A 26,436-nucleotide genomic window follows, 5' to 3' on the forward strand; every position below is an offset into this window, starting at 1 on the left:
AATTATGCGCACGATAACTCTTGAATGAAGTAACCGCTTTGGGCCATATTTTACACATATTGAAATTTGTACCAGACGTAGATGAGGTTCCAATATGGACTCTATCTGTCCACTCCATCGGGTACCTCCCACAAAAAATTTCGAAAAAGTTCAGTTTAAGACTTGCTCTCGAATCGCTTTGATTTTTATTGTAACAACTTGTGTACCGAAAATCGACAGGTATATCAAAAATATATAAAAAACGTGTTTTATATACCTAGCGGAAATCAAATACTAAATATCAGACATTTCGTATAGATACTGGTCTAAAACTTTAGAAATATAGAAAAGCGGGAGGCGTGTTCTACGTAGGCTGCAGTCAAAAATATATTTTTAAACGCTTCAACAGCATCTTCTGGCGACGAAAATCGTTGACCAGGTATTTTTTTCTTGATGTTTGGGAATCATATGAAGTAATTGGGTGTCAAGGCAGGGCTGTACGGCGGATGACCTATCAATTCCACGTTTTGTCCTGTCAACAAGGCGCTGTTTGGAATCGATGTTCGAGAGCTCACATTGTCGCGGTGCACAATGATTCGTCTTCTCATGTTCGGTTTTCGAATTTCTCCGGATTCAGGTAAACAAATTGTAGTGTACCACTCACAATTAACCGTCCTACGTTGCTCAAACCCTATAGTCGCCACATGGTGAATTTGGCCGAAGAAACAGGCGACCATTTGCTTCGAAGTGCTTTTTCCATGAACAACTCTCGTATGATTTGGCTCGCCTTCGAAGACCCACACGGTCGACGGCAGTTTTGTTTCGGTCGCATACGCAAAGATCCAAGATTCGCCATCTGTAACAATCTTATAAACATCGTTTTAATCACCGCCACCGTATTTATTCACAATTTCTTTGCATCCATCGACAAGGGCCTTTTTTGAGCAATTTTCAAATTGTGCTGGATCTAATGAGAAAACCCCCATTTTTTGCGGTCAGGTATTCATGCAATATAATATGTTATTTGGTTGAAGAAATGCCCAAAGTTGCCTCTTTCTCACCATTCAACCATTATCCGTTCACGCACAGTTCAATTTTTTTCTGACACAACAGCCGTTTTTGGACGACTCTTACGGCCTTCGTTTTTTAGCGAGTGTCGATCACTATTGAATTCATTAAACCAGTTGTTCATAGTACTATAGGATAGTTTTTTATCGACATACAAAGATTTAATTTGATTTATGCAATCTTGCCGTGATAAATTCTATTTTTTTGGAAAGTGATCGTATGTCAAACTTTTCGGATGGTAAAATCTGTAAAACATTAAAAAAAAAAAAAAAAAATCTCAAATGGCGTCTGGCAAAGTTTTGTAGTTCCCTCGTATACTCGTATATCAACACGTGAACCGATAAAGTAGACGAACCCCGCAAACGCTTTAAAGACCATGATCTGCGAATCTGAACCTGAAATGTTCGCACTCTTTATAGAGAAGGTGCAGTCTTCGCATTGACAGACGTACTTGAAAAGTACAAGGCCGATATTGCTGCCATACAGGAAATACGATGGATTGGGAAATGCGTCACAACAACACCTAAAGGTGACGCACTGTATTATAGCTGCCATGACGTAAAGCATGAGTTTGATTGCGGATTCGTAGTTCGTCGGAGGCTTAAACATCTGGTATCAAGCTTCACCCCAGTGAATGAAAGACTTGCTGCAATTCGAATAAAAGCTAAATTCTTCAACATCAGCTTTATTTCCGCTCATGCTCCCACTGAAGAAAAGGACGAACAGACCAAAGATATATTTTACGAGCGCTTAGAAGAAACATATGCAACGGTCATATGTGCCCATGACATTAAAATCATTCTAGGCGATTTTAATGGCAAAATTGGAAAGGAGAATATCTTTGGCCCAACAGTCGGGAAATTCAGTCTCTACAGTGAAACATCTGACAATGGTAAGAGGCCGATAGACTTTGCAGCTGCAAACAAACATGGTAGTTAGCAGTACCAGATTTAATCATCTCGATATTCATAAGGGCACCTGGCTGTCTCCAGATCAGAAAACAAGAAATCAAATTGATCATGTTGTGATAGATGGAAGACATTCATCGAGCGTATTGGATGTACGATCGTTCCGAGGCGCAAACATTGATTCGGACCACTACCTTGTTGCAGCAAAGGTACGCACCCGCTTAAACGTAGCAAACAAAGTACGAACAGACGCAACACTAAAGTTAGACATCGGTAAGCTGCAATCACAACAGACAGGCACAGCATATTCCACTCAACTATCCCAATTGCTTAATCAAAGCACTCCTTATCCCGACAATATATCAGCGCAATGGCAAAGCATTACCCACTCCATGCAAACAGCCACAAAATCCAAAATTGTGTACCAGACACCTCCACCAAGGAATCCATGGTATGATCAGGAGTGTCGTGCTACCACCGAAGAGAAAGATGCGGTATATAGGCTACTTTACAATCCGTAGCAACGCGTAGCGCACGATAGAGATACAGGGAGAAAAGGAGAGAAGAGAAACGTATTTTCCGCAAGAAAAAAAAAGAGAGATGGAAAAGCCGGAGTGTGAAAAAATCGAGATGTACAGGAGCCAGAATGAAGTCCGAAAATTCTACCAAAGAGTCAAGCATCAAACTGATGGCTTTGGTACAGGCACATCCTCTTGTAGAGACCAGCAAGGTAATTTGGTAACTGATACAGATAGTGTACTCAGGATATGGAAAGAACATTTTTCAAAACTGTTGGTATCCAATAGCAGCGAAGACGACGAAGATACCACAGTCCCAATCCCAGAAGATGGTATTGAATGTATACCGCCCAGCCAAGATGAGGTAAAGACAGCAATAAATCGGCTGAAGAATAAAAAGGCAGCAGGAGCCGATGGTCTACCAGCCGAGCTATTCAAAACCGGAGGCGACACGCTGATAAGGTGTATTCATCAGCTAGTTAGCACCATCTGGCAGGAAGAACGAGTACCCTACGATTGGAACCTGAGTATCCTGTGCCCCGTCCACAATAGGGGAGAGTTAGGCTGTATGCTCTAACTATAGGGGCATAAGTCTATTCCCTATTGCCTACAAGATCGTGTCAGGGATATTGTGCGAACGACTATAGCATATGGTCAACGAGATAATTAGACCATACCAATGCTTTAGATCTGGCAAGCCCATCAGTGACCAGATATTTACCCTGCGGCAAATCCTGGAGAAGACCCAAGAGATGCAGATCGACACCTACCTCCTTTTTGTCGATTATAAAGCAGCCTTCGACAGCCCGCTTATTTCAAATGTATTCCAAGCCATGTCTGAATTTGGTATCCCCGCACTTTAACTGACACGAGGTCCTCAGTTAATATAGGAAAGAACCTCTCCGAAGAGTTTGGTACCAAAAGAGCTTTCAGACAAGGAGACAGCCTTTCGTGTGATCTCTTCAACATCCTGCTGGAAAAGGTTATACGAGAGGCAAACGTATACGGACCGCTTGGCGGTGCACGCAGAATTGACAAGCCAAGGAATAGATGGCGCAAACAAGTGGATGATGATATAGTCCATTTTCAACATCAAATATTGAAGGAGTAATATAAACATATATTCTTAATTATAAAGCTTTATCTTAGATATTGCGAGCTATATCTTGATTTCAACAGACAGATTATACCCCCATAGTATAAAAAATTGTTTATATTAAACATATGTTGGTAACCTTTTGGTAACATGTTCGGAAAATGTTGGTAGACAATTTTTTCACTCAGTAGCAGCCGTGTTTGCATTCTCCTTCCTAGTGTTGCATTTGTTTTGCACACTTCTTATTATTGAGGGTTCACAAACAATTTTAGATTTTATTTTTGTGTGGATGTATACAAATTCTACAACCTAATTAAATTTATTTCACCAAAACGTTGATGCTGCTATGTCCAAAATGAAGCTATTGAATGTGCACCAAAACATAATATATTGAAAAAAATCTAGAGAATACTTGCCTAGAAATTTATTTTTTGTCAGAAAGCTGCAAAATGCGGCTATTAATGATGCATTGTATGTTTACTTACATATCTATGTGATCCGATATTGACGATTTATATATATGAAGACAATAGCTCTTCCGTCTTAATCTGCCCGAAGCCAACTATTATTTGTTGTAACAAAATATTTAAAATAATAATAAAGACATACATTATTATTTTTACCTCTTCATAACATTGTCTACAACGAAAAAATCTTAACCGATTTTTCTTCATACTTATTATCTATCTATTTGTTATTTTTTATTTGCAGAGCGTTCCATAAAATTGGTGCACTTAACATATCGACCAAATGCTGCCACAGTACATCCAACAGATGTTACCACTCGCTACAATAAAGAGGGGGAGTCTGTGGAATTACAAATACCAAATAATAGTTTAGAAACCGTCACTGCTGCAGTCGTGCATCGCTCTAAACGATCTGACAATGAACCAGCATCGGCAACAGCAACAGAAACACCACAACAAACGCCAAATAGTCAAGGTAGTAGCGGCGGCGCCCCAGAATTACCTCCAATAGTATCAGTGCAAATCAAAGGTAAGTTATTCATTTGGCTGTGATGTATCAAGGGGGGTCGCAGAAGCGAAGGTAGTGTTACAGAGTTTGTTAAAATGTAAATTACATAGAGCAAACATATGGCCCATAATTTCTATTCATCGTTTTTCTTTTGCCTTTCGCTATATCTATCATCGATTTTTTTTTTGTGGCATTTGCATTGTAAGTCGTTTCTTCAAAGTCCAATGTTATGGTTTTGTTGTAAAGACCTATTTGACCTCTTTTTCCAGTTGTTTGGATGACTGAGAATGAAAGATGTAAAAGAAAGAAAGGAAACTTTGTAATATACAGTGATGTTCATTGTTTAATTAAATACAATTAGTGTTATTGGAGTAATGTTCGAAAGATGAGTGTGCCATCTGGATGCCAAGTGTTGATGAATGATAAACATGAAATGAATTGAGACAGGAGTGCAATAAAATCTCAACGTTGACGGGTTAATAGATCAATTGGAAGGAAAGTAAAATGATTTTCTACTTAAACACGTTCATGGAAGATGATGTTCAAAAAGTTACTACTGATTTCCTTATGACCAGGAGCAACTAGCATTGATTTTTTGGGGCAAGCCAGGGGATGTGAAGAAGATCATAACTTCATTACTTCTTCTATTCACTGCTTCTCCGTAAACTCAAACATTTCTCAACATATATTTCATAAGTACACAAAAAAAAAAATAATTTGTGAATATTAAAAGCCTGTTCAATCCATTTCAAAAATATTGCCTCTCCAAGATAAGACATCAGTATCTATTTTCCATTTAAGATCCCAAGACCTACCAGAAATGTTTGCTTTTTTATTATTATATTGCCTCTCCATGGTAAGACATCAGTATCTATGTTCCATTTGAGATCCTACCACAATTGCTTGCTTTTTTATTATTAAATAATGGTTCATTTCAATTTTCGCTCCACTTGACCTTCTGCTGCCTTTGGAATTCTTTATGAATGTTTCAAAAAGTACCAAAGCATATCTAAATATGCAATCTTGAATCAGTCTATCCAATGCAGAATAAACAAAGACAGTCGTAATTTTTGCGGTCAATGAATTTAAATTAGTATGGCAATTCTATTGCTTTTGCATACGAGAACATATGAGGGCTGTTGCTGAAGGCAAAATTGTCTTAAGGCTTGATCGTAATATGCCTTAAAATTATTGTTGGACATTCATAGTATCCAAATCTAAATGTCAATCCGGCGCAACACTGTGCCCAACGGCAGAAATAAGAAAAACACATTTTTAATTTGAAACCTTCAAAGAAGAAACCGCTATACAATATTCGAAATTCAATATATTGTTACCAGTTTGGGGGTTCCTTCTTATTTTGAGTTATACCAGCACAACCAAAAGTATTTTGAAACCTAGTCGAATGTTGTGAACATCATCAACAACAATGTGGGAGCTACATGAGCCGAATAAGCCATCACAAAATAATTTACCAGTAGCCTATGAGTTATTTCTTTAAAATTCTGCAGCACACGCTACTTATTTTACTCATTATTATGTAATGTGTACACTTTCACGAAACACGTGTTTCCGACTAACGTATGTTAAAAGTTCAATGCTCAACATTGGCAAACAAGTTTTAATACAGTGCTTAACCTATTGGTGTTGTTGTGACGCCTCTCCCAATCAATCGTATTTTCTGTATGACAATAATATCGACCTTGTTTTTTTCCAAAAACATCTGCAGATTCGCAGAACAGTGGTTCGGAAATCGATTTCCTGGCCAAAACCCCAATATTTTGTTATAATCTATATGGGATTCGATCGTAAACATATTGAAACTACGGAAACAAAAAAATTATGTCCTTATATTGAAAGATATGGGTGTGGCACTATGGAAACTGTAGGCAGGTAGGATTGTAGCCTTTAAGAACCCTTCTAATAAATTACCATAGCGATTACATTAAGTAAGCTATTTTATTTTTCGGAATGTACAAAATTTTTGTGAAATTCCAACTTTAGTGGACTAGAACTATTAGGGAACTGCCTGGAACAAAGTTTCGTTTCACAGAATGATGCCTAAAAGTGTCCTCCTTCCAGTTCTATCCGTTTAACACTTTTTTTCAATTTATTGAAATTTCATGGGTAAAAATGTGTCTTTTTTCCATACCGTTTCCCATATTAAAAAGTAAAAAAGTATTAGTCTGCTTGGCCGACAGAGATACACTGCCGCTCACTTGAATAGAACCCCCATGCAAAATTTTATTCAACCTCCATTTTTTTCCGAATTATACAAGATATAAAGTTTTTAACTTTTATTATATTTCGCTGCATGTGTTTGGAGTAAACTTAGTCATTCATTTGCATTCAAATCCAATTTGTATAAGAATTATACAAGAAAAACAAAATAAAGTCAAAAAATGAAGTAAAAAATTTGGCTCATTTGAATAGAACCCCCCTTTATAACTTGCGAATACAGAAAGATTGTATTAGAATATCGATGCATATTCACTCTGTATTGAAAACGAAGTTCTTTCAGTACTATTCAGTAAATGTATATCCCTCCTGATTAAGGATACACCAGTATATCCTTCATTGGCAAGGATTCTTTTAATAATCGGGTGTAATGCCTGACAAAGCTTGTTTTTTTCTGTCAACAAGTTTATTATTGGAAGCGTACAGTCTCCTAGAGTCGTATATTTTACGTATAAGTCATTCCCATACAGTTTAGAGAATATTTACCACTGTAGAATATGGTGACCCCTCCAGGATATCCGCATTTCTATTCAAATCTTTAAGTTTTGATGACTCGAAGTGTACAAAAGTTTATAAAATCGTGATGAAATTTCCACTCGGGACATCCGAAAATATTTCTCAATACTGGAAATGCCTGTTTTAGAACTCCTTTATAAGTTCTAAAACAGGCATACGGGTGTATCCTTAATCAGGAGGGATATACTTTTACTGCATAGTACTGAAAGTACTTCGTTTTCAATATGGAGTGAATATGCATCGATACTCTAATACAATCTTTCTGTATTCGCAAGTTTTAAAGGGGGGTTCTATTCAAATGAGCCAAATTTTTTACATCAATTTTTGACTTTATTTTGTTTTTCTTGAATAATTCTTATACAAATTGGATTTGAATGCAAATAAATGACTAAGTTTACTCCAAACACATTCAGCGAAATATAGTAAAAGTTAAAAACTTTATATCTTGTATAATTCGGAAAAAAATGGAGGTTGAATAAAATTTTGCAGGGGGGTTCTATTCAAGTGAGCGGCAGTGTATACCCTCAGCCTGTGTATATTGAAAAAATGTTTTCCCAAAAAACGTATGTATTTAGAGGATTTCAAACATGAACGGACAACAATGTTGATTAGGATTAAAAGTTAGGAGCAAAAGTTTTGCGAAGGAAATACTTAAAGGAATGGGTCGACATTGACCATTATGGAAGTGGATCTCCAGCCACCACATATGGTGCCATAGGGAGTTTTTACACCCTTCGGCCTGTTTGCTCAAGAAGTGTGGATTTGGCCCTGAAACAAACTTTTACCATCGTAATTGAGGCAGCGAATGCAAGTTGCTGCAACAAAGTGATTCGATAGCAGGTCTTAAAGTGAACTTATCCGAAATTTTGTTTGTGAGGTACTGGATGAAATGCACAAATATAGTCCATATTTGAACCTGATCTATATCTGGTAGATATATTAAAAAAAAATCGAGAGCAGGTCCTAAACTGAACTTATCCGAAATTTTGTGTGGGAGGTACCGAAGGTGTGGACCGATTGAGTCCATATTGGAACCTCATCTAAGTCTGGTAGACATTTCACGGTTTGCAAAGTATGGACCAAATCGGTTACTTCCTTCAAGAGTTATCGTACGTACAAATTTTCCGAGCATTTTCGAACTTTTGTGGGTGAGGTACCGGAAGGAGTGGACCGAAATAACCCATCTTCGAACTTAAACTAAGTTTGGAAAAAATATTACGAACGCCAAATTTTGGACCGAATCGGTTGATCCGTTCGAGAGTTATCGTGCGCTCTAGCCAGACAGACGGGCGGACATTGCTCAATCGACTCCAAATTGTCTGAAACACATATCGTTCAAACATTCTTTGGGTCTAAAACCATTATTTCGATGAGGCACATTTTGCCCATTAGCATAAATGCTGAGGGTATAATTATAACCTTTTTACACAAATGGATATTTTTACAGTGTTTTATTTAACTTGCTTTGTTTTGATTAATTCAAATCTGGTAACTCATTTTTAACACAGTTGCAGTTGACCAATCGAACTGAAACTTTCCACATCTCCAGATTTAGATGACAATACATGAATATGAAATTAAAATAAAGATTGGTCCATTTTACAGTGTTTTAACGGTGTTTTTATAACTTGCATTTCAAATCTAGTAACTCATTTTTGACGCAGTTGCAATTGACCAATCGAACTGAAACATTGCACACTATTTAGATTTGGATGACAATACATGAATATAGGCCCATTTTTCCTACAGCTACATATAGCGGTACCACCCGATTTCAGGAATTTTGAGGATTTTTTCTTCATTTTTGCCCGAACTAGCTGTCATTTGGCATTTGGGATTTCCAATGATACAAACATTTCCCCACCAAAAATTGTGAACATAGGTCCAGGTTTTGGTATAGCCCCCTTATAGCGGTACCACCCGATTTTAAGTATTATGCGGATTTTATTTTCATTTTTAGGCCGAATTGGCTGTAACTTGGCAATGGGACCCTCCATTGGTACAGAAACTTCTTAACTAAAAATGATGGACATAGGTACAAATTTTGGTATAGCCCCCATAAAGCGGTACCACCTGATTTCAAGTGTTTTAAGGATTTTATCTTCATTTTTTGGCCGAATTGGCATTTGGAGTCCCCAATGGTACAAAAACTTCCCCACCAAAAATTATGGACATAAGTCCAGGTTTTGGTATAACCTTTATATAACGGTGCTACACGATTTTAGGCATTTTAAACTTTTTATATAATTTTGTTCACAGTGGTCAAAAAATTGTATTTACTAAAAAGTTAAAAATAAAAAATAACACTGTGCAACAAAATGGAGCTCAAAGTCTGGGGGTGGAAAATTCATATTGGAGATGAAAGCCCTTGGTGAGTATATACAGAACCCCGAAGGACAGATTCGCCGTGAGTCGAACTTTCGCGATATGGAGTGATGAATATTTTGCTCGAGACCCTAAAAGCCATCTGGAATCAGTGTTATATCTTTGTTCGCTGTTGTTTAAGCTTATAATTAAGATGACATGTCTTCAGTCAAATCAAATGACGATTTTTTTCGTAGAACATTTTGACCTTCTAACTCGCTTCCTTCAATGTCCTTTTCGTCCTTTATTTCAAGAACCGTAATAAAAGTGGCACAAGATGACATTTTTCAGCTTCGGAATATTCTACAAAAATGTCGCTCGGAAGATTTTAGGTACGGCTCCCAAAGACATAAAATCGATAAAATCTTGTTTAAGCGGTCGTTTTTCACTTTCATCCGAATCTTGCTCAGACAGCCCTATATCTATTTATTTCAATGTATTATTGTTAACCTATTGATGATCTAAAATTCTCGGAGTCATTAAAACAGTTGGATCTCGTTTTACTAAGCATGTTCATTTCATTATTTTTTGGAATAAAGATCCGGATATCCGAATTATGGAACCGGTTATTCTGATATTAAAACCGAATTTTTATCCGGTTTTTATGAACCGATTAACCGTATATTTATATCATTAGAAAGCTATTAAGATTGTCAATTAAATCTAAAATCTTCCGAGCGACATTTTTGTAGAATTTTCCGAAGCTGAAAAATGTCATCTTGTGCCACTTTTATTACGGTTCTTGAAATAAAGGACGAAAAGGACATTGAAGGAAGCGAGTTAGAAGGTCGAAATGTTCTACGAAAAAATCCTCATTTGATTTGACTGAAGACATGTCATCTTAAATATAAGCTTAAACAAAGATATAACACGGCGAACAAAGATATAACACTGATTCCAGATGGCTTTTAGGGTCTCCAGCAAAATATTCATCACGCCATATCGCGAAAGTTCGACTCACGGCGAATCTGTCCTTCGGGGTTCTGTATATACTGACCAAGGGCTTTCATCTCCAATAGGAATTTTCCACCCCCCAAAATTTCGGTTCACAGTGTAATTTAAAAAAATTAAGTTTCAGAGTTTTATTTAGAAATGCAATTAAAACTACAAAATAAATTGTCGCTTATCCTCAATAAATATATTCTTTCTCATGATGGAATCTCTCAAATAAAACGCTTGCCGTTTAAGTTTGCCACCATTTATAATTTAAATGCAAGCGTTTTATTTGAGAGATTCCGTCATGGGAAAGAATATACTTATTGAGGCTAAGCGACAAATTATTTTCTAGTTTTAAGTGAATTTCTAAAAAAACACTTAAACTTAATTTTTAAATTATTTTTATTTAAGTATATGTATGCGTTTTTATATAAGTTTTATGAAAACTCAAGTTTGTTTTTCCATTTTCAACGCATTGAAATAATAATTTGAGACTCTGTAAAGTATAAGTATTCTTGATGAGGGTAAAATTCTGAGTCGATCTATGCATATCCATCCGCCCATCGTCTGTTCTATATTAGAGTGATAGGACTAGAGTTTCTGGTCGGGAATTCCCGGCCCGGGATTTCCCGGGAATTCCCGAAATTTGTTGAACGGGATTTCCCGGGAAAATTTTTTGAAATTCCCGGGAATACGGGTATTTGTATTTTCATGTATAAGTCATAGCCTTGTAGTTATTTAATATTGGAAATATAGTAGAATGGCGATAATTCGTGCCCCGATTATTCGTTATTGCGGGCCCATTGGAAAAATCGCCATAATTCGTATGATAATTGGTGTTTTTTTTCTGGAATTCGAAGTCTGTATAACCTCAAATAATTCTTAATTTTTAGTTTATCACGGTTGTTCTAGTCTAAATTTTTGTTGGTGGCATTCTTGAAGAATATTTATTTGCTAATACAGTAGAGTCTCGATAATTCGTACCTCCATAATTCGTAATCTTCGATAATTTGTAACAAACCGTCGGTCCCTTGAAGCCATTTCCATTGCATTTTAACCCCGCTAATTCGAAATCTTCGATAATTCGTATAACATGGCCGGTCCCTTGGATTACGAATTATCGAAGTTATACTGTATATAAAAGCTGTGATCCATTCGAATAGTTGTTTTCTTCAAAATTATTGTTTGCAATATAATAAACTGTATAATGTGTAAGTGTCAAATAGAGCATATTAGGATTAGAAACCAGTAATAACAATGGTATGTATGTTCATATAAGTACGACTCTATATCATTGGTGCCACCGTGTTTCATTGTGAAGCCGTGTACGCAAAAGGTCAGCCGTGTAAAAATTCGTTATTAACGGATTTTTTGTATGATCAACACGCATTTCGAACTATAAGAAGAACATACGATATCGTTGACTTTTGATATCAAGGAAGCTTTGCTAGGATGGGAGTTGGAAAAAGATATTTTATATAACCTCCGCTAATTAGTCAGGAATAATTGGATTTTGACCGCATACATATAGATATTCTTGAACAGCTGCCATATGTCATATATGATTTATTGGTTCTTTCAAGATTTTAGCACAACGTCGTTTAAGATGTTTGCTATTGCTTTTTGACCCTATTGCTATTTTACCCTTAAAATTGTTCCAAAGAGATAACAAATGACACAACTACACATAAAGGGAGTAGGTATTTCATGTTTGCTTACTCTCTGTCACGTCTATGCCCCACGAATTCGATTTACCATAGTCCCGGGAATTCCCGGGTTCCCGGGAATGAGAAATTTTCATTCCCGATTTCCCGGGAATGAAAAAAAGTCGGGAATTCCCAAACTCTAGATAGGACGCTTAAATTTTGGGAAGGTCCGTCTAATGTTTGCAGGCAGGTCAAGTTTGCTGATGGGCTATATCGGTCCCCGTTACACCACGGTGGTACCCATGTTTTGGTGTAGCCCTCACATAACGGTACATCCCGATTTTCGGTATTTTGAGGTTTTAGCCACAATTTTTAATCGAACTAGCTGCAATTGACATTTGAGGTTCTTAGTGGACACGAAAGTTCTCTACCCAAAATTGTCAACATAGATCCATGTTTTGGTATAGCCTCCATAAAACGGTAACTACCGATTTCGGTATTTTAAAGATTTTAGCTTCCTTTTCGACTTTTCGACAAAACATCTCCACTGAAATTTTCAACATATGTCCACGTTTTGGTATAGCCCCTCTCCATTATCTGTATTTTGAAAATTTTAGCTACAGTTTTAAACCGAACTGGCCGTAATTTGCCATTTGAGGTTCCTAGCGGTCACAGCACCAAAAATTGTCAACTCAGGTCCATGTTTGGTACCTCCAGATTTAAGGTATTTTTAGAAATGTTTCTACCGACCGAACTACTTGTTATTTGATATTTGAGGTTCCCAGTGTTCACAAAACTTCTCCACAATAGTGAGACTTCTTACTATTTTTGACCGAACTATCTGTTATTTGACAAAACTTGTCCACCCAAAATTGTCAACACAGTTTCACGTTTTGATATAGGCCCCATATGACGGTTCTTCCCTATTTTAGGTGTTTTGAGGAGTTTAGCCACATTTGTTGACCGAACTATCCGTAATTTGACATTTGAGGTTCCCAGCGGTTACAATATTTCTCCACAACAAATTGTCAACATAGGCCCACACTTTAATTTAGCCGCCCATATAAAGTTCCGCCCGATTCAAGACATTTTTGATACATTTTCTGACCTTATTTAGACATTTGGGTATCCGTGGTCATAAAATATCTCCAACTAAAAGAAAACTAACCGATATGTTATGGATGACGTCATATAAAAAGTTTGGCCCGGCACGAACTCCATGGTTTTTTACTTGTTAACTTAAAAAATTAAAGTTTTTGAAAAAGTTTAAAAGTTACACAGTTTTGACCAGGAAAAAGCGATTCTGAACCATTGTGGGATGTGTCTGTTTTTAGGTTTTCTTTGTTTGTTCATAGTACGGTGTTTTTTGGGGCGGTGGCTTACTAGCGCAAAGCCCAAGACATGTTTTTAATGTTCTTATGAGTGAACGTGAGCTAACACATGCTAGCTCACTACCTTTGCCCTTAGAACCCGTAAAAGCAGCTTCCCAGGTTACAGCACGGGGACGAACGAGGGGCCAATATAAGCCGTTGCTTCCTATCTTTCATCCCCTACCCCTGTAGGATCATTGTATCAACGTAAAAAATCTGTGAAACTGGTTCGTTGATGCACTGAAGCCTCTTTCTCTGCAGAACGTTTTGATGTCTAATTCCGATGACGGTTGATCGCCATTGGTCCTCCTGTAAACGACATTATTGGGCTGATTTTATTTGTGGGAAAAGTATAACTCCCAACGATTTTTTGAAGGTTTTTGCCTCAATACCCCACTGACATGTCTGAAATTTGGTATTGAGACTTCGTTGGGGTTTTGAAACTTTCCTCCTGAAATGTTCGGCATAGGTCCTCGTCCTCAAATAACCCCCATAGAAGGGTACCTCCCGATTTTTGGGCATTTTGATGGTTGTGGACTCAATATCCACCAAAATATCTGAAATTTGGTATTTAGTCTTCGTTGGGGGTATGAAACTTTCCACATGAATTTGTCGGTATAGGTCAAAGTCTTCATATAGCCCCCATAGACCGGTCCGAATTTCGGTATTTTATTTTGTGGCCTCAATCAAAACGACTGAAATTTAGTATTTAGGTCCGCGTGCTCAAATAGCCCCCAATGTTCCGTATTTTGAAGATTTTGGCTCCATTACCCACAGAAATGGCTGAAATTTAGTATTTGACATTCGTTGTCCGATGTTCGGCATTTTGAAGGTTGTGGCCTCAATATCATATCAAAACGGCTGAAATGTAGTGTTTAGGTCCACGTCCTCAAATAGCCCCCAATGTTCGGTATTTTGAAGATTTTGCCTCCATTACCCACAGAAATGGCTGACATTTGGTATTTGGCCTTCGTTGGGGATATACAACTTTCCACCTGAAATTTTTCGGTATAGGTTAATGGCTTTATATAGCCCCCATAAAACGGTCCAATGTTCGGTATTTTGAAGGTTGAGGCCACAACATCCCATCGAAACGGCTGAAATTTAGTATTTAGACTTCCATGGGTTATAAAATATTGCAGAGGACAATTACCCTATACTGGTAGGGTCAATTACTGAAATTTGGTACTAAGTCTTAATTGCGGATATACAACTTTCCATCTGAAAATGTTCGGTATAGGTCCAAGCCTTTATATAACCCCCCAATGTTCGGTTTTTGAATGTTGTGGCCTCAATATCGAACTGAATTGTGAGAAATTTGGTACTTTGGTCTTCGTTGTGGATATACAATTTTCCACCAGAAATTTGTTGGTATATGTAGTTTCACATATCCCACTATAAGCGTACCTCCGGATTTTCGGTATTTTGACGGTTGTGACCTCAGTATCCTATCAAAACGGCTGAAATTTTGTATTTAGGCCCACGTCCACCATAAAACCGTCCCTCCCAATTTTCGGTATTTTGAAGATTTTGGCTCCATCACCCACCGAGATGGCTGAAATTTGTTATTTGGTCTTAGTTGGGGGTATACAAATTTCCATCAGAAAATTTTTGGTACACGTTTATCGTCTACGTCTTCATATTGCTGCGTAGAATGGTCCCCCCGATTTTCGGTTATTGAAAGTTTAAGCAACATTATTCAACCAGCATAACTAAAATTTGTTATGTACACTTCGTTGGAGTTACAAAACTTTTCTCCAGAAATTTATCGGTACGTTTCTACAGCCTCCATAGGACGATGTTCCCGATGTTCATTCTTTAGCCACATTAGTCAACTGGAATAACTGATATTTGGTATTTAGTGTTCGCAAGGGTACAAAAAATTTTTACAGGTACGAAACATCCCTTGCAAAAAAAATCTGTAAATATGTCTAGTATGTATATGTCCACTAGGGTTATGACTTTTTGTTCGTTGTAGAGGCGTTCGCTGTACACATTTTTAAAAGCTTGGTAATCTGTCGCGATCGTTTAGTAGAACATTTTTCAACATCATCTTGTCAGATAAGTATGTTATGTATTCATGTTATCATTTGTTGTCCGATTGTTATCTTGTTATTGTATCATGACCTATGACAAACTCTAACAATGTGGGACACATATGAGGGATGTTTAGTTATATAAATATGTGCATTGTTCATATCATGGCACAGTTACTAAGGTACTGGTGTCACACCAGCTGTTCGAATATGAAAATTGTAGGGTAAACAGCTTTAGGACCATACAGAAAATTTCTCATTTTATTTAATTTGCTAGATGGCTTTATTGACCTGTTTATCGATACAGAGTCGGCGAAAAAGGGAACTGATGAAGTTGTTTGGTGACAACTGAAACTATAGTATTCCATACCCTTCGCCCGCAACTAATCAATTTCATATCCACTTTAAAATATTTTGTTGTTATTCAAACAATTGAATACAACAAAATATGGACTCAAGCTGAAATAAACACAAAGATGTAAAATTCTGCAGTCTAACAATAAAAAACGCCAACAAAAATTATTTTTGTGGTAATTTCCCCAACAATATAAAGAAAATTTTAACATAACATACATATTCAAAAGTTTACTATACCACTACCTGGTTAATTGTCCCATGGTTCATATGTAGTTGGAAACTCGATATTTCTTTTAATTTTATTCTGTTAACAATGCTAAAATTGAAATAATTACATTTATTTAAAATAACTTTCATTCTGCCCCTCGTCTAACGATATACTAGCGTATCAATTCCGCTTTGATGTTATTTGCATTCTCCTCATTCTATGTTGTTTGTTTTTTTTCGTTTCTCTTTTAGATAACGATCATTTGGTCAATTTGAAGTTGCAACAAACGCCAAAATTAATCGACGATGCATTCGTTTTTATACGGCGCTATGCCAATACATCACAACTAGTGGAGAATTCACATAAGTTAGCGGAACGTTTAGAGAAATGCTTCTATCACAATGAGAACTCAGCACTGGATTTGTGTGATGGTGAAAATGTGGTAAGTTAATAACAGTAAATCAGATACAAAAACATACAAACAAAAAAATCACATTATCGTTTTTTTTAGCGTGGCCTTTATCATCACAATCAAACCGACTATATTATACATCCCCTGCCCGAAAGATTTGGCAATAATACCCACATAATACTCGAATCCGAATCTGAAATTTACGATACAATGTGGTCGAATACATCATCAGTATTAAATGAAAATATACAATTTGAACCGGAAATGGAAGAATTTAATGATTTAAATATAGAAACTATGGCAGATATGGAAAATACAACACGCGAAACAAGAAATATTGATAGCGGTTACCACCATGGCCCTGATCATGCCAGAAAATTACATCACAATCATCATGCTATACCTTTAAATTTACGTTTTAAACCACGGCATCATCAACATTCTCACGCAAATACACATTCACATCAGCATCATCAGCATCCACATTCTCATCATTCTAATGCTCAGAATCATCACTCCCAAAAAACGCACCATCGCAAAAATAACAAACAACATCACCGTAATAATAATAATCATCATCAGTCTGATTCCTCAAAACTGTTGGATATGGATTCGGAAAAATTTACCAAACGTGCTAGACGTTTCATATCACCGGCCAAAGATTGGCGCAGCTCCTCCGATGTTCTGCACATAGAGACGGCCATATTTGTTGATACCGATCTCTACAAACACATGGCTAAGAATTTTCCCAAAGATACCAGCTCTCATTTAATACGTTTCGTATTGGCCATGATAAATGGTGTCCAATTACTCTATCATCATCCGTCACTGGGTCGTAGAGTCAATTTTGTTTTAAAACGTTTGGAAATATTGGAAAAGGATCCCTTGGATTTGCCACGTTCAAGTGATATTGATATTTATTTGAGTAACTTTTGTAAATGGCAAACACGTTGGAATTCCGCCAAAGATCAAAAATTACACTATGATCATGCGGTTATATTGACTGGTAAGTTTGGAAAATTATGTTTGAAATATTTTTTATTTAGATAAAGATATTGGTTTTGTGGAAAGCTATTTCCAATGGGCTACATAGAAAAGACAAGTAAGAACGGCGTTATGTTCGGCCGGCCCTAACTTCTATGGGGGCTCTATGAAAACGTGGAGATATACCGATCATTCTCTTCAGGACTATATACCGACATGGAAGATAACATTTCAGCCATTTCGGTTGGATATTGAGGCCTTCAAAATACCGAAAATCGGGAAGTACCGTTCTATGGGGGCTATATCAAAACGTGGACCTATACCCACTTATTTCAGGCGGAAAGTTTTTTACGCCAACGAAGACCAAATAGCAAATTTAAGACATTTCGGTGGGATATTGAGACCACAACTTTCAAAATACTGGTGGTACCGTTCTATGGGGTCTTTATAAAGACGTGGACCTATACCGAAAAGTTTCAGGTGGAAAATTGTATACCCCCAACAAAGGCGTAATACCAAATTTCAGCCATTTCGGTGGGATATTGAGACCACAACCTTCAAAATACTGAAAATCTGGTGGTACCGTTCCATGGGGGCTATGTGAGGACGTGGACGCATACCGTCAAATTTCAGGTTGAAAGTTTTATACCCCCATTTTAGTAAGATGTTGTTGAAGGTTGTGGCCTCAACCTTCAAAATTCCGAAAATCTGAACACCTATGGGGTCTACATGAAGGCGTGGGTCTGCACCTACAAATTTCTGGTGGAAAGTTTAGTACCCTCAACGAAGACTAAATACCAAATTTCAGCCTTTTCGGTGGGATATTGATGTCACATCATTCAAAATACCGAAAATCTGGAGTGCCGTTCTATGGATATCTTAACATTTATATAGAAAACAAAAGGTAACTTGAGGCCTTCTACAGATAATAGAATAACTCTCGAGGTCTTCTATAATAAATTAGAGCTCTCGAGGTCTTATATAGACAGGAGAAGAACTCTCGAGGTCAATAGACGACCTTTTGAGATATTCTGAAGATAGAAAAAGGCCTCTTAACTACAACAAAAGACCTCTTGAGCTAATCCTAGGACAACGAAAGACTTCTAAAGGTCTTCTAAAGACAATAGAAGACCTCTAAGGGCTTCTATCGACAATAGAAGTCCACTTGAGATCTTCTATAGCCAACGGAAGGCCACTTGAGTCCTTTTATAGACAACAAGAGATTATTTAATATCTTCCAAAAAACTACTTTAGGTCTACTATAGCCAACAAGGAGAGGAGAGGTCTTGATGTATTCTAGAGACAGCAAAACAGTTATAAGATTTTTATGAAGGCCATTTAAGGTCTTCAAGTGATAACAGAAGTCCTCTTCAGGTCTTCTATAGCCAATATAAGGTAAATTCAGGTCTTCTACAGAGAAAAGAATACCACTTGTGGACACGTGATATTTTCTATAGACAAGAGATGTCCACTTGAGGCCTTCCGTAAACAGGAGAAGAACTCTCAAGGGCTACTGGAGACAACAGAAGGCCAATTCATGTCTTCTATAGCTCTAGAGGTCTGCTATAGCCAATAGAAGGTCAGAAGAACTCTCAAGGTCTACTGGAGACAACAGAAGGCCAATTGATGTCTGCTATATCGAACAGAAGGCCTCAAGTGGCCTTCTATAGACAAAGAAAAGCCACTTGATGTCTCCTATAGTCAACAGAAGAAATCTTGATATATTATATAGCCAACATAAGGCCACTTTAGGTCTTATGTAGACAAATGCCGTTAGGGACCTTCTATCGTCGAGAGAAGAAATGCGTAGGTCTTCTATTGGCAACATGATGCCGCTTGAGTTTTGCTATAGGCAAAAATAGGTCACTTGAGGTTTTCTATAGAGGCCTTTCATATTCAACAGAAGGCCACTTGACGGCCCCTATATCCAAAAGAATTCATTATGAGATCTTCTAGATACAACAGAAGACTACTTAAGGTGTTCTATAGACTACAGAAGATCACATGAAGCCTTTTGAGAATTCTCGAATTCTTCTGGAGAGAACAGAAGGTCACTTAAGATCAACTATAGCCAACTGAAGACCTGTTGAGGTCTACTAGAGACAATAGAAGGCCACTTGAGGTCCTTTAGCCAAAAGAAAATATCTTTAGGTTTTTAAGGGACAATAGAACACTACATGAGGTCTTCTGTAGACTACGCAAGGTTACTTGGGGTTATCTACAGAAACCCACCTGTTGTATGTTATAGACAAATGCCACTCTGGACCTTCTATAGACGAGAAAAGAACTGTATAGGTCTTTTGAGTTCTGCTATGGGCTCCAGAGGACAACGTGAGGATTTAGGTAAACAACAGAAGACCTCTTGACCTCTAGACCTCTTGAGGCCTTCTATAGACAAGGGAAGAACTCTCAGGGTCTTTCGGAGACTACACAAGGCGACTTGGAGGCTTTTATAGCCAACATAAGACCTCTTGACGCCTTCCAAAGTCAACACAAGGCCCCTTGAGGTATTTTGTAGACAACAAAAAGGCAACATAATGTCTTCTATAGGCAACCATGTCTTCTATAGCCAACATGAGGCCAAGTAATGATCTATTTTTGTCTATAGCAGAACTCAAGTGGGCTCATTAGGTGTTCTATAGAGGTCTTCCATAGCCAAGAGAAGACTTCGTGAGGCCTACTAGAGACACCAGAAGGTCAGTTGAAGATCACTTGAAACCTTTTGTAGGCAAGATAAGAATTCTCATATTTTTTTGGAGGTCCACTTTAGCCAACTGAAGACCTGTTGAGGTCTACAACCCCACTTGGGGTCTTCTTTAGACAACAGCAAACATCTTGAGGTTTTCAAGGTATAACAGAACACTACATGAGGTCTTCTGTAGACTACAAAAGGTCACTTGGGGTCTTCTAGCCACTTGTTGTTTTCTATAGACAAATGTCACTTTGGGCCTTCTATAGACTAGAAAAGAACTGTGTAGGTCTTCTTCACGTGAAATTTTATATAGACAAAAGAAAACCTCTTGAGGCCTTCTATAGACAAGAGAAGAACCCTCGAGGTCTTTTTAAGACTACAGAAGGCGACTTCGAGGCCTCCATAATGAAACAGAAGACCTCCCGAGTCCTTCTATAGTCTACAGAAGGCCCCTTGGGGTATTCTGTAGGTAACAAAAAGCCATTTAATGTCTTCTATAGCCAACAATGTCTTCTATAGGCAACATGAGGCGACTTGAGTTATACTATAGGCAAACGTAGACCACCAGAGGTTTTCTATAGAGGCCATCCATAGTCAACAGAAGACTTCGTGAGGCCTTCTAGAGACACCAGAAGAAGGTCACTTAAAGCCCTTTGTAGGCAAGATAATAATTCTCGAATTCTTCTGGAGAGAACAGAAGGTCACTTGAGGTCCTCAATAGCCAACTGAAGACCTGTTGAGGTCTACTAGAGACATTAGAAAGTCACTTGAGGTCTCCTTTAGCCAACAGAAGACATCATGAGGTTTTTAAGGGACAACAGAACACTTCATGACGGCTTCTGTTGACTACAGAATACCATTATAGCAAACGGAAGACGATTTGAAGTATCCTATAGCCAACAGAAGACACATTGAGATCTTCCAGAGACAACTGAAGACCACTTGAGGTCGGACTTCTGTAGATCACAGAAAACCACTTGAAGTATTTTGTAGACAATATAGGGACTCTCGAATTCTTCTGGAAAGAAAAGAGAACCACTTGTAGTCTTCTATAACCGATAGAAACTCTCTTGAGGTCTTCCGTTGACAGTAGAAGGTCACTTGAGTTCTCCTATAGGAAACAGAAGACATCTTGAGGTTTTCAGAACACTTCATGACGGCTTCTGTTGACTACAGAATACCATTTGAGGTCTTCTGTAGACTACAGAAGATCACTTGAAACATTTTGTAGACAAGATAGGAACTCTCGAATGGATAGAAAAGACATCCACTTGATGGCCAACAGAAGGCCATTTGTGATATTCTGTAGACAATAAAAGACCACTTGACACCTTCTCTAGACAAGAGAAGAACTCACGACGTCTTCTTGAGACAACAGAAAGTCACCTTAGGTCTTCTATCAACAACAGATGACCTCTTGGGGCCTTCTATAGACGTAGCAGGAGGGCCTTTGAAGTCTTTTATATACAGCAGATGACTACTTGAGGCTTTAGACAGAGGAAGACTCATCGGTCATGTTTATTGGTGCCGGCAAACCAAGAAGTATGAACGTGTCATGTAAACAGATTGTGTGTCATAAAACTTCGCTCTTGCGAACATTTTATGTGGCAGGTACCCGAAGACTACTTCGGTCGATATAGTCTATATTCCAACCTGACTTGATCTCGATTATTATGTGTAAGTAGATGACTCCCTGCGATTTTAGCGAAAAACTTTAAGCGTTTGTGGGGAGGTACCCGAATGAGTGGACCGAACTTGATCTAAGTATTGACAAAATATTACGAGCGAGGCCTCCATAGGTAACAGATGAGCTTCCATAGTCAACAGAAGGCCTTAAGAGTATTTTGTCAACAAAAGTCAATTTAATGTCTTCTACGGCCAACCGAGTGCCTCTTGAGGTCATCTGTATACAAAAAAAAAGAGAACCATTTGAGTTCTTCTAGAGACAACATAAGGTCACTTGATGTCTCCTATAGCCAACATAAGTCATTTTGAGGTCTTCTAGAGACAACAGAATACGATTTGAGGTCTTTTATAGCCAACATAAGACACATTTAAGTCTTCTAGATACAACAGACAACAAAAGACGACTTGAGGTATTTTATAGCCAACATAAGACACATTGAAGTCTTCCAGATACAGCAGAAGACCACTTAAGGTCTTCTGTAGATTACAGAAGACCACTTGAAGCATTTTGTAGACAATATAACCGATAGAAGACATTTTGAGGTCTTCTAGAGACAACAGAAGGTCACTTAAGGTCTACTATAGCCAACAGAAGGCATCTTGAGGATTTCAAGGGACAACGGAACTCTTAAATAGGGACAACATGAGGTCTTGTGTAGACTTCTGAAGACCACTTGTGATCTTCTATATACAACAGAAGACCACTTAACGCCAAGGGAAGAACTCACGACGTCTTGTTGAGACAACAGAAGGCCACGTAAAGAAAACTTAGGACCTTAGGTATCCTAGAGACTACATGAGACCGATTGAGATCTTCTATAGCCAACAGAATACATCTAGAAGTCTATTTGACACGGCAGAAGGTAACTTAAAGTCTTTTACAGACAGCAGGTGACTACTTGAGGCTTTCTATAGATAACAGAAGAACTCTCGAGATCTTTTAGAGAAAACAGATGGTTACTTGTGGTCTTATGCAGTGATGTCAGATAAGTTTGGTCGAAAATCGTAAATTTTCGGGAGCCAAAATCGTCAAATCGGCAAAATAGTATTTCAAATCGTCAAAAAATCGGCAAATACAATAACATGTATTTCAGTTCAAATTATTACTATATATGATAAAAAAATAAAATGTTAAGTAAAGAAAACAATTACCAATTCATAAAACAAAACAGTTTTGTGACAAATAACCACATAGGAAACAATGTTTTCCAAAAAAACGGTGTTCACTACACGCAGAGAAAAAATATTTTTCGCTTTTGTTGGAACAAAAATATCTGTTTTGGTTCCAAAAATGTATTTGTTTTGTTCAAACATTGTAATCCAAATCCAAAAATACCATCTTTTGTTCCAAACATAGAAAACAAAAACAACTTTTGAATTTGCGCAATATTGTAAAAATCGTTAACAATACCGATTGTAGTATTGTCAACCCAGAAAACCACCCCAGAAATTTTTGATTTGAGTGTATATACTTCTCATATACACTTTTCGCATAACTTGGATATAAATGTCGCGTATAATATTGCAATCATTGATGAACACAATACATGGTTTGCTGCATTGGCTGACAACAAAGACAAACAAAAAGCCACAAGCACCCACCACAACATAAGGAATAATCAACACCATAACAAACTCCGGTATAACACCAAACCTCAAAGCACAATGAAGATAGAAGAATGAAACAAAACAGAAACAAATACATACACACAAAAACAAAGATAAAGGCATCATGTCATACAAACAAAACTCACCATAATTGTTTTTTTCAACACGGCTTCGAATAGCGAGAGAAGAGAAAATATTGTCGAAGAAAGGAGAGAACTATTGTCCAGTTGACAAAAACAATTTTTGGATTTAACAAAACCCAATTGTTGGAATCATAATACTACATTTGGAATTTAACAATATCTTTACAATACATATTTTGCTCTTCGAATATTGTTGGATCAATCATATTTTTTTCTCTGCGTGTATAGGCATAGACTAATTAATGTAGAGACAAAGAATGGCTCTCACCATTTTTCTGCGGCGAGACAGATGTCGTTTACGCATGTTTGTGGTTTGAGTGACAGGTACTTGTTTCACTCAAACGAAAACTCCTAAAAATATTAACATTTACGAACTATATGTCTATCAAAAAGAGTGGCATAGTTAATTTCATATGTAAACTACATTTTAAATTGGCGAAGTTTGCAAACAAAGACCCTAATTGGTTGAAAAACAAATAAATTGTTTTCGAAGTTGAGTCATTTGACTAGCCCTAGTCTGGCTTGAGTCAGATGACTAGCCCCAAATCGATTCGTGCGACATCTGGTTGAGAATGAAAAATGAGAGCGTTCGATGTCTCTACATTAATTAGTCTATGGTATAGGTCGAGAAGAACTGTACCGATCATCATATAGTTTTGTGGGCTTTACACCACCACCCCAACCCTTACTTGCGGCTTCTGGGATGTTTGTGGAATAATTACACCATATTATTAAGCACATAAAAATCTTTTTTTAAAGAATATATATTTTTTTTTAATTTTGAACGTTAATTGCCCAAAACCGAACAAATTTTGAATTTTAAAAGTCCACCTTTTTACAGTGTTTTATTTTAAATTAATATTTTCAAATTCCCTCGTCTAAAGACAAGATTATTAGATACTTAATAAACCAATAAAAATATGTGATGATCCGTCCAGTCGTTTTCGAGATAGAGCGGACCCCGCAAAACGCTTTTTTAAGAACAGTGTCTTCTAAATGGCAATTTGCCACAAAACTATGCAATATTTCCAAAAAAAAAGAAATAAAATACTGAAGGTAGATCAAAATGTACCTTTCCTCATGAAAAATATTTGTTTAAAAGCCTGATACTTTTCTTGGAAAAACAATCGTAAAAAAATTAGGTTTTTTTGAGCTGCGCGACTACGTGTGACCCTTTAAACAAAACTAACACAAATATAGTTTTAATCGGTTATATTATAGGTTTTTCGGGTTAATTTTCTTTAGGTATAGTTGTTTTTCAGAGATCAGTGCTACAGATCACAATATTCACGCAAAACGCAAATTTTATGTGAAAAAGTTGGAAAACCCAAAAATCGGTGTCTTAGGGGTAAAATTGTTTTGGTCTAAAAATCGTCAAAATACCGATAAATCGGCAAATCTGGCATCACTGGTCTTATGTACACTCATCGTTCATATTTATTGGTGCCGGCAAAACAAGTATCATGAACGTGCCATGCAAAAATTTTATGCGGCAGGTAGAGTTGTGCCAAAGGAACTATATGGAACTATCTAGTTCACTTCAGAGAAATGCGTAAGTAGCTGATTTTGACACTCATAAGCCGCATGCTCAAAAACAAGCGTATGTACGGCTTGCTACTCTAAAAAATAAATGGAAGTGTTGCTTGCCATTCTCAAAATATGTACGAGTGTGGCTAGCCACTCACAAAAAAAGTTGTTTAAAAATGATATTTTTTTTTCACTTGTGTATGCTTTGCTAAGTAGTTTTAAATACGCAATTACATTTTCTGTTTTACTTTCTTGCTCATCGCACATCAAGTGTTGTTTTCAACCCTTGTAATTCAACCGTTTGTCTTATGTTCTCCGAGAGAGTGAGAGCAAAAATCATTTTCTAACACTGATTTTCAAACGTTAGAAGAGCATGCAAAAGCACGCATAACATTCCAAGCATATAAAGAAAAACACAAACAAACGAAACAACAAAAAATAAAATTAGAAATGTTTATTTTTTGTAATGTTGTGTGTGTGCTTCCACTTGATAAGTAGACAGCGGAATTTTATGCAACCCCTATTTTTGGTCCGATTCATGTCAAATTTTGGGACTGGGCATATTTTTGGCTTCTGATTACATTGCAATCGAAACATATGACATATGCAAAATTATGCAAAATGCATAAATTTTTGCATATGCAAAATTTATGCATTTTACATATTTTCTTATGCAACAAATATTTCAATATTAGGTACACAAATGTTTGTGTGTAAAATTTTTCTGTTTAAAATTCTCTTCAGACAAGTCAATAAAATATAGAAATGTATAACCACAGCCTATGCATAGCAAGTTTTTATTCAATTTTCTTGCAAAATCTACTAATAAAATGAATGAAAAAGTCAAAATTAAAATCAAAAATGTCAAATGGGCTGGCCTTCCCTCTATCTTTTAAACATAAAATTTTATATTCCTAGAAAAAGAATTCATTCTGTTGGGATAAGTTACTATAATAATTTTTAGTCTCTAAGATAACATTGTTAAAGAAATTAATTGGAAATAAATGAATTGAAAAAAAAAAATTCAGCCACAACCGTAAAAATACCGAAAATTGGGAGGTATCGTTCTATATGAAGGCCTGAACCTAAGCCGACAAATTTTAGGTGGAAAGTTTTTACCACCAAGAAAGACTTAATACCAACTTTCAGCCACTTCAGCGGTATATTGA

At 37.0% G+C, this 26,436-nt stretch overlaps 1 protein-coding gene across 4 annotated transcripts in view; it reads left to right on the plus strand.

The window, feature by feature from the left end:
- The window catches only part of stl (ADAMTS metallopeptidase stall), a 133,761-nt gene that overhangs the window by 88,745 nt on the left and 18,580 nt on the right, over positions 1-26,436 (plus strand). For all 4 annotated transcript variants that reach the window (XM_073955891.1, XM_073955889.1, XM_073955892.1 and 1 more), the window contains 3 exons: positions 4,281-4,565; positions 16,467-16,657; positions 16,727-17,633. In XM_073955891.1, coding sequence (XP_073811992.1) covers positions 4,281-4,565; positions 16,467-16,657; positions 16,727-17,633 — 1,383 coding nt within the window. The remainder of the gene's footprint in view (positions 1-4,280; positions 4,566-16,466; positions 16,658-16,726; positions 17,634-26,436) is intronic.

The sequence above is a fragment of the Musca autumnalis genome, unplaced genomic scaffold, assembly GCF_047663935.1.
Source record: "Musca autumnalis isolate F117 unplaced genomic scaffold, ASM4766393v1 scaffold_5, whole genome shotgun sequence".
Taxonomy (NCBI): domain Eukaryota; kingdom Metazoa; phylum Arthropoda; class Insecta; order Diptera; family Muscidae; genus Musca; species Musca autumnalis.